A 10,024-nucleotide genomic window follows, 5' to 3' on the forward strand; every position below is an offset into this window, starting at 1 on the left:
GCATTCCTTAATAGTCCAGGTCTGTGTCGCCGTCACTGTGTCAACACAAGCAAAACTTTACCAACAACAACGGTAAAAGAAAATATCCCTAATTAGAGGGAAACCAAACACTTCAAAACAGCAACAACAGACATAAAGACAAAATATCTGAGGGGAATCCCGCCTCAAATCGATGTCACCAAAAACGTGCACGCCTCCCTGAAAAAATCAAAGCCGTGCGCTCCGTGACGGCTGTCGTCTAGTGTCGATGCCGCGAAGAACTGCCGTATGTGTTGGGAATGCTCGGCTTGCTGGCTCCAACGCTCTGTCGGAGCTTGCTGCACCTCGGTCGCGATGTGGTAGTCACCTTCCTCGGCACAGGAGAGCTGGAAACCGGGCTGATCTGCTAAGAAAACAACACGTTTAGAACACAAGTATCAACTAAAGACAAAGCAAATGCAAATCAAGCACGAGCGAACCGAGCGAAAGCCCGACACCAAAGATATGCAAAACAACACGTGTACACATTAACCACCCCAAACCATTGTTCCCAGGAAAACATAATTGGACAAAAAAACACAAACGTTTGTTACCGCATTTTCGCCCCAAACCTGCCGTATCTTTAATATCCGACGTTTCGACCCGCCAAGTAGGACTCTTCCGCCCTTTCAATATGTGAAGAGGCCGCCAAAAGTCTGTCAGAGCTTGCTGCATCTCAGTCGCGCTGTGGTAGTCGCCTTCCTCGGCCTGGGAGAGCTGGAATCCGGGCTGAGCTGCTAAGAAAACAACATGTTCAGACCACAAATTCTGAACCTACAGTAAAGCAGCTAAACCCAACTCGAGCATTCACCCGCCACGCTGGCACACACCTCACGTGGTCACAAAAGGGGATCCTGTCACGAGTTTCCCTCCCTTCCTAAGAACAAAACCTCCTACGTTCCGTTCCAAACAAAAGATAATGAAATTCCCACCCAGTCAACTAAGGCAAACAAATGCAAATCAAGCAGTAAAAACCGGGAGAAAACCCGACACCAAAATATGCAAAACAACACGTGAACAACGACACCCAAACGAGTGTTCCCAGAAAAGCAGAATTCGACACATACAACAACGTACGTTACCGCATTTTCCACCCAAACCTGCCATATCTCAGCCATCCTGAAGTTTTCTCCCCACTATGTGGGACTCGTCCGTCCTTTCGCTACGTGGATGGTCTGCCCAAGGTCTGCCGGAGCTTCTGGTTCCATCGCCCCGCCGTTACTTGCTGCACAGCTGAACCTCAGAAAATTGTCTTCCTCCGTCAAACTGGAGTCTATGCTGCCTCCCTGTGTGCTTATCGACAAAATACCCAGTCAACTAAAAGCAAACAAATGCAAATCAAGCACGTGCAAACCAGGCGAAAGCTCGACACCAAAGATATGCAAAACAACACGTGAACAAAACGGCACACAAACCATTGTTCCCAGAAAAGCAGAATTCGACAAATACCACAACGTATGTTACCGCATTTTCCACCCAAACCTGCCGTATATCCACCGTCCTGAAATTTGACCCCACTAGGTAGAACACTAGGACTCTTCCGTCCTTTCGATGCGTGGAGAGGGTCTGCCCAAGGTCCGCCGGAGCTTCTGGATCCCTCGCCCCGCCGTTACTTGCTTCACAGCCGAACCTCCGAAGTTGTCTTCCTCCCACTGGTAATCCGGAGTCTAGGCTGCAACACTGCGTGCTCCTCGGGCACAAAACCCGCCCGGCGGCGAGAAACGTGGTCGTGAAACCGCAAGCGGCGGAGACCTGGTCGTCCTTCGCCAGGCGACCTCGGCGTTGCGGATTAATCCAACAAGAGGCAGTAGGGTGATCATCCCTTGTACTTATATGGTTGTGAGAATCATGTGATTCAGGATCAACCAATGAGCGCACAGTGAAGATAGTGGGTTTTCTTTTACACAACCAGTTAATCTTACCTGCTGACGTTTTGATGCCTGTCAGACATCTTCCTCAGAACTTCTAACTGGAGTTCAGCCTCTCGCCGCTATATGCAGCCAACTGCTGTCACTACGTTTTACTTTCTGAACACTCTTTCCAGGGGCTCTGTCACTCCCTTGATGTATGGGAGTGACAGAGTCAAGACGTCTTGCCTTATCTTCTTGCTTCTCACTGCTTTCTTCTGTTTGGTTCTTCTTATGCTGTTCAACTCTCAATGTCCTCTGACCTATTAGTAACAACCTGATGAAATTATCTTCGGTTCTATATTATAGCTATGTTGTGTTTAACATATGAATGTGAATAAACATGAATTTCTGTATTGTTGCAGTGTGTGTGGTCATAGTGTATATCCGACCATCCCATTTTACTGTATGACAAAGTTCGCCATCACGGCCATGACTGAAGGACTGAGGAGGGAGTTGAGGGAGATGAAGTCACACATCAGAGCGACGGTCCGTCTCATAGACGCTACATTAATGGGGAGTTAGAGAGGCTATATGAGAGAATATACAATCCCACCCTCAACAGGAAAGGGGGGCTACGTATGGAACTTTCTGACACTTGGGACATAGCACCACCCCCCACCCCCCGCGACAAAACTCTGACTCCTGTAACTAAAACAACAGGAGCTAATTTGCATTAACTGTGTGTTAGCTTTGTTTCCCATTGAAATCCAAAATTGTCTTCATCTTGACTTTGCCTTACCTTTCTTTCTATTGGAATCCAAATTGTCTTCACCTTGACTTTGTCTAAACAAGGTCTCCTATTGGACATCTAAAATTGTCTTCATTCATAGTTAGGGTATAAAAGACCAGTTTCTTCCAGATCACTTCAGTGTCACTGACGAAAGATATTGGATACTATCTGAAACGTCGGACCGTTTCCAAAATCATATCCAGTTGCTTGAGTAACTGCTTTTTGGCATATCGTATTAACTGGATGTCTAACCTTCATCGATGTATTACTATTTGTTAAGAAAAAACCTAAGATAAAAGATTCAGTTGTATAGGAATGACCATGATAGTTCACCTTTATCTGCGGAGTAATTTATATCAGTCTGTTGTTTGTTAAAATGGTATTTAGGGATATGAAGTCGACGGACGGTGGTTTCAAATTACAATATTTTCAAAATGTTGCAGTTTCAAGAAATATCTGTCGACTTGCTATCCCTAAAGACCCTGATTTAAAAACAACGGATATAGTTTACCCCCTGGATAAAGGTGAACTAATGTTATATGTGTGGATACAGTTAGATTTTACATTGTGAATATTATTGTATGATCACACTAACATGTTTTTATTACTAGTAGGGTCTTCTCCATTCATGTAGTAGCCTGGACTGCTTTTAAAATGCTTGTGCCACCAATGATACTAAAGTGAAATCATTATGGCTTCTGAATCTGATTGCATTCAACCCTCATAAGTATTCAATTAAGGCCACAGCAAGTAAATTTTATGGATGACATCCTCAGCAGACTGCAAAAATAGTGAGATAGGGCAAAAAAAATCAAGATGGGTACAAAAAAACAAGATGGCTTCATTTTCAAAATAGACACCATAAATGTTGTAACAAAAACTAAAGAGACAAAACATGGTATCACAGCCAACAAAGCATTCATTCTGGTATTCAAGACATGTACTGGTATAGTAAAAGTGACACTAGTGAAGTAGACTGGTATCACTAACAAAGTTGGCAGCTACAATCATGGCTTCCTTTTTGGTGCCACTTTTACAACTACTAGTATCCAACTAGTTTCACTATACAACACTACAGTCCTGGGTACCTCGCAAGTGTCACTTCTACATTAACGTACAATCATTAGGCTACAAGACAACATATTTGCACATTTTGGTAATTTTTCGTGATGTTGACCGTCTCCAAAGAAGAAAATTTTTTTTAAATGAAATCAGGCGAAAATTAATGAGCGCGCAGATGTTATCCATAAAATTTACTTGCTGTGGCCTAACACATAAATTTGTACAAAATATACACCTTTCTACATAATATATACATTAAGTCTTATTCTATCAAAGAGTTGGACCATACACCCTTCTGATGTAAGTGAACATGGAACTTAACAAACCATACTTCCAATTCTTGATTCCTGCTACCAGGTTGAATTTCATCTTTGATGTAACAGTGAACATGGCAGCTGGTTCAGAACCAGGCACTGTGACTTCCAAAAAACATTCATTTGAGAAGCCAAACACTGCATAATCAAGTTACTGTAATGTTTGCATGGTTTGCTTACGAGAATGTTTTCCCAAGTTTTTTACATGTTTCTTTCCTCCTGTTTTCTACAGTGTATTTCTCCTGGATTGGTGGAGACAGAGTTTGCTGTACGCCAGAATAAAGATGACCCACAAAAGGCTCGAGATCAATATGCCAGTATTGAGGTACGTCTATTTTTTTGTTCATCATGTTGTGTTGTATCATATCTAATAGACAAGACTGATCAGGTATGATCAGCTGTGATGTTACAGGATAAGACACAATTCAACTTTGTGTTTTGATTTTTTCAGTGCCTGCAAGCCAAGGACATTGCTGATACAGTTCTGTATGTGTTGGGTGCCCCACCACATGTGGAGGTGAGCTTTGTGTACTGTAGACTTACATCAGACATAGATTGAATAATGTAAGTTTGCATAGATGATAGTTTGACTGGTAGCAAGATGGCAAGTTGGTCTCGTGGTTAGGGTTGTTAACCAAAAAAAGGTTCTGGGTTCAAATCCCTAACAGACCCCAATGTTGTAGCCTTGGAAAAGGTACTTAACACCTACGTAGTTCCTCTAAGTGAACTAGGTGAAAATGTGTACCTAACTTCAGTAAGGGAAGTCCTCTTGTAAAGTTGGAGGTCCCAGGGTTGAGGAGAGGAACAATTTGAGTATGTTAAAGAACCCATCACACTTATTGAGAAGAGTAGGGTCCATCTCTTTGTCAAGAGTGTTTCAAACCTTACAGTCTGGTCTTGTGTAGCTTGAATACTTAACTGGTGTGTTACACCTAGAGGTGGTTTACTGGTTATGCAAAACAAACAAACAAGCACTTCAATCTTAACAGTACTGCACACCCCAGTTCTTCCGCGACTGGGGTCCGTGATAGTCCCAAATTATTTTGGAGTAAGGGGATTTTAGCCTCCGTTTTGTGCCCAGTTACTTAGTGTAAATCACTCAGCTAGAATAAAATTCGACCCATACATGTTAACGTTGTTTTTGTTAAGTTTTTGTCAACGAATCTTGGCTTCCGGGTATCGCTTCAAGGACGCAAACAGTGAAGCGTCCCGAGCAGCTTGACCGATGATGTCACTGCTACAGGCTTTCGACATGCATTATGATATTCATTATTGTGAGATTTGAGGTACTAGAATTTTCCTGTAAGTTAGATATGTTAGACCCCATGGTACATTTAGTAGGGGCGAGAAACTGGGGTGTGCCCCCCTTAACAAGGGAGTGATGCTGATGCTGATGTACAGAAAGATAGGATGATCATTACAATTGTAGTATTTTTGGTATATCAATGTAGTTCTTAAAACAAAGAGTAGGAAATATTGCAGTTGTCATAAAGTGGATTTGGGAAATCATTTCTGTTTCGAATTCTATTTTCAGATTAATGACATTTGGATGAGGCCAACAGAGCAGACTAATTAACAGACAAGGATCTGCCAAATGGATGATATATATGTAGATAATCCCCAAACATGTATGAAGTGTTAGATTAGTTAGAATGGTTTTTACTTATGAGTAATTCTGATTTGAGCTGGAATGTTGGAGTGACGTAACTAACGTCGCGAAGAAGAAGCGAGGTATTGAGATCCTGCTGTCCATCGGAGGGACCGAAAGATGAATTCCAGACAAGGGAATTCTTAGCGTCAAAACTCTCCAGAGCGGAACTAACTTCGGAGCAATCATACCAGAATGTGCTCGAAAAACTGGATGAGCACTTGCGGAGGGATGACACTGGACGGCTGTGGGAGGCCTTCGTTGATTTTGACAAATACAGCCGTGGTCCGACGACGACTATCAGTGAGTATATCTCCAAATTTGACATATTATATAACAAGCTGAACAAATGCGTCGGGGTGACCTTGCCGGAGTCCGTCCTAGGTCTACAACTTGTCTGCCGAGCCAACCTTACTCTAGAAGAGGCCAAGCTCGTAATGACTGGAGTAGATTATTCCAAGGAAGACGTTAGTCTCTTCGTACAAGCAAAAAGTAGCTTAAGAAAATTCAGTGACGAATTGGTATCGTCACGTTCGTCTTATTCGGGCGGCATTCAGCAGGAGATCGCACACGTAACAGAAGCGGAAGTTTATCAGACATCCCGTGGCGGCGGTGCAACATGGTCCCGGGGTTCTGGACACGGGTATAGCAGACAGGCACTGCTAAAAATCACATCAGGCAGTTTCAAGATGGCGGCCCCCATGCATTCAGGTCAGGGCACTCCCAAGATGGCGGCCCCCGTGCGTATACTAGTAGATCTGGTCAGATGTCTAATTATGCTGGCAAAATGCTGAATCCAAAAGATCGTAATGGCGATTTCCTGCGTTGTCACTGTTGCGGCTCTTTCCAGCACTTGGTTCGGAAATGTCCAGATGCGACGACAGAGGAGGCCTACACAACAGAGACTGAAGATACAAAGTTGACGGTAATGTTTACCCATGGTGCTTCCGAATGCATGATGTCAGAAGGGTCAGTAGAGGATGCGTTATGTGCTGTCCTCGACTCGGCATGTTCCTCCACTGTATGCGGTCGTGCGTGGTTGGATAAGTACTTATCGGTTTTGGATAAGAAGGCACGGGTGAATGTCACACGAGACACCAGTTCCCATGTGTTCAAGTTTGGAGGGGACGAGACATTACCTTCCTAGGGAAGATACCAAATCCCTGCGAACATAGCTGACAGACAGGTGCTGATATCAAGGAGAAAAATGCCACATTGACCAAAGCCAATCAAGAACTCAAATCTCTAGGTGAGCAGACAGAGGATGACGTTTCACAGTTGCAATTGTTGACTCATCAGTTGAGATATGAGAACAGCTCCATGACAGAAGTGATAGCTGTGGAGAAAGACAAAACTCAAAAGTTACAGACGGATCTAAACATCGTCATTCTCCAGACTGAAAGGAAACTTCAGGATATATCTGACAGTCTGACAAAGAAGTGCCAGGATGCGGTTGGTTGCCTTGAAAGACTGGAAAGACATTAGGAGGAACAGGCGCTGGTAGCACAGCCTGTCATAATAGAAACTGAAAATGTCACTAGAGAGGACAGCAAAGAAAACGCCAACGCAGAAGCCCAAGTCAGCAAAAACAGCAAAGTCCCAAAGAAGGCAGGGAAGAAGTGACTGTGTTATATGTATCCGTGTTATATGTGAGCATCTTTGAACAGTCATGAACTGGCTGCTGTAGACAGTCATGTGGAAATTATAATATACCTGCTTACGCTATATGGACCGATCAACGATTAACGAGTATGCTAGAGATGTGAAACTGTACAAGGTTATTATGCACAAGAGATGTGAAACTCCACAAAGTTATAATGTACTTTGTAACAAGTATTGTCTATTTATGAGTAGTTTTTTTTTCTGAGCACAGATAACACATAGATAACAGTGTCGATTGTCAAGAGGATCTTATTTTTGAAAAGTGTGTGAGATGCAATTGTATTACAATTAGTGTTGTAGTAGACGTGGTAAGAAGTCCACATTATTGACAAGTATTGTAGTTTTGAGACTTGGTAAGAAGTCCACGAGTATTGTAATGGACTGGATGAAAAGAGTGCAGGGTGAAGATGGGAAAAGTGTTAAAAAGGTTGTAATAAGAGGACATTTGGTCGAATTACCTTTTTATTTTTCAATCAAAGTCATACGGACATTTAAAAAAAAGAAGAAGTAAAGACACAGGGGAAGAGTATATTGTATTACACTGTTGATGAGACAAGTGTATTGTATTACAATGTTGTGGTGGTGAGACAAATATATTGTATTACACTGTTGTGGTGATGAGATAGAGGAGTATATTGTATTACACTGTTGTGATGAGACGAGTATATTGTATTACACGGTTGTGTTGATGAGAAGAGTATATTGTATTACACTCTGTTGATGAGAAGAGTGTTGTATTACACTGTTGTGTTGATGGGAAGAGTGTATTGTTTGTTTTGCTTTGATGTGTTGAGGAGAAAGTTTGATGAGAAGTGTATTGTATTACACGGTGGTACGTTCTCTTGCCAACCCAACCCTGGCATAGAAATATTTGTTCATCAACCTTCCTAGTTTTTATGTAGGTCGTGTAGTCTACTTAGGTTATCAACAGTATTTTTATAACCTATATTTAACCTGTTTTCTTGCAATATATCGAGTTTGCTTTAAGATTATCTAATCTTTAAATTATGTAACCTTTATAGTTTAATAGTTTTAGACCATGTTATAGACTGTTAATAGATTTCATTGTTTAAATTTATATAACATCTATCTAGAGTAGCCAAAAGAAAAGAAAAGGGGAATGTTAGATTAGTTAGAATGGTTAAGCCCCCCTCACCAATGGAACAGTCGACGCATGCGCACTGGGCCCTTGGGGCAACTCCGGTTTGAGACCTACAGGGAGTGAAAACACGTTGTCATCTACGTCTGTGTGTATGTGTGATTCTTCCCTAGCATCAGAGGGATTAAAGCCAGGTTAACATGAAGTTCATGTACATGTATGTATAATCCAGTTACAGTCCCATTGGAAAAAGGGGTCCCTCTGGGTAGTTAACGGGCTGTTTTCTGCACTTTTGGGCTTGACTCCTACATTGGCCTTGTGGGACACCCTGTGGCTACTTTGGGGCACAGCCAGGCCCCTGATTTTTTTAAAAATCGGAATTAAAATCAACTGGGACCCGGAAACAAATAGACACTGTGACCTAATTGTAAAAGTACCAAGAGGCACCCCACAGTATCCGGCATTCCCCCAGGAAAAATTTCAGTGCCCGGCCTGGGCTACACACCCTATAGGCATTGGTGCAAATGGGACAGTAGCATGATAAGTGGTGATAAACTTCCATTTCATACATGATAGCCATTCATGGACATTCCTTAGACGAAAGAGGTTGATTGCCGTTATTCCAAATGGGATCGGCAGTTCAATGTCCAAGCGTCCAACCTTAGTATCTGATCTTATTGTTCAATCTTAGTATATGTTCGGACTTTCAAATGAAAATGATTCCTACAGCTGTCCAGGCATCTAAAGTGTTTGGACGTGCTTTTGTTGATTGTCTGGCAGATGTTGTCCCTTCTTCTTATTGTCGTATCCTAAGAACTGCCCCCCCCCCTTACATATGCAGTGTGCCACACATTTCCAGAGCTACCTCAGTAAATTATCCAGAGCATCCAATAAAGTATCAGAATCAGCACAGTTACCTCTCTATCCTGTTTTGTTTCAATTCTGTACAATAACATTAATAAATGCACAACTTGCTGACATCTTCAATGCTCTATTCAAGAGTCTACATATCACTGTTTTATATATTGGAAAATTCTACCCTGTTTTAGGAGGATATGGCTGTATTTCTCCAGGGGTTGTTTGTGCTTTGATTCATATAACGTGAATATTGTCATTGAGAAAAATACATGTACAATATAGGATGAAAGCTAGAAAGTTAACACCTGTTGCTTTTGTGATCTTGAACCAGTTTAGCTCCATGAACAGCTGAGCTACTCTTCCACTTGTCATGACAGAGGAGATAGACACTATTCACAGTATTTACAGGTTAATTGTACCGGTGAACTCCCCTATAGCTCTTTTCAAGTACAATGGTCAGTGTACCCATCCTTAGGATTGCAACCCTTCTCAGGAGCATGCATGCCGGATGAGTGAAAACCAGAGGACCATAGGTAAGGTCACTAACCACTGGACTATGCATTTTTGCCACCAGGCGGGAAATTTGAACCTCTGACTTGTGCTACAGCCAAGCAAATCATACTGACGGTTCCCGAATTTTTAAAATGGAGTAAACCCAGATATACATTGTTTATATAGGTCCACAACGGGCGCCGCCTTCCTAGACTGCAAGTGTTATCCTAA

General features: G+C 42.3%; 1 protein-coding gene across 1 annotated transcript; it reads left to right on the forward strand.

Annotated features, from left to right (window-relative positions):
- The first annotated feature begins 2,256 nt into the window (after positions 1-2,256).
- Positions 2,257-8,588, forward strand: LOC118408332 (dehydrogenase/reductase SDR family member 11-like). The gene is made up of 5 exons (XM_035809019.1): positions 2,257-2,414; positions 4,267-4,359; positions 4,486-4,551; positions 5,569-5,693; positions 8,489-8,588. Exons 1-4 carry the CDS (start codon positions 2,334-2,336, stop codon positions 5,608-5,610), a joined length of 282 nt encoding a protein of 93 aa, XP_035664912.1. The 5' UTR covers positions 2,257-2,333; the 3' UTR covers positions 5,611-5,693; positions 8,489-8,588.
- Positions 8,589-10,024: the final 1,436 nt, after the last annotated feature.

This window comes from Branchiostoma floridae, unplaced genomic scaffold, assembly GCF_000003815.2.
Source record: "Branchiostoma floridae strain S238N-H82 unplaced genomic scaffold, Bfl_VNyyK Sc7u5tJ_1573, whole genome shotgun sequence".
NCBI lineage: Eukaryota > Metazoa > Chordata > Leptocardii > Amphioxiformes > Branchiostomatidae > Branchiostoma > Branchiostoma floridae.

What these genes read in the sequence shown, in the direction of transcription:
- LOC118408332 (XM_035809019.1), top strand. Translation starts at nt 2,334, where the DNA reads ATGACAAAGTTCGCCATCACGGCCATGACTGAAGGACTGAGGAGGGAG. An exon ending in AGTCACACATCAGAGCGACG is followed by an intron (nt 2,415 to 4,266) that starts GTCCGTCTCATA and finishes TGTTTTCTACAG; the next exon opens with TGTATTTCTCCTGGATTGGT. An exon ending in GTGCCCCACCACATGTGGAG is followed by an intron (nt 4,552 to 5,568) that starts GTGAGCTTTGTG and finishes TTCTATTTTCAG; the next exon opens with ATTAATGACATTTGGATGAG.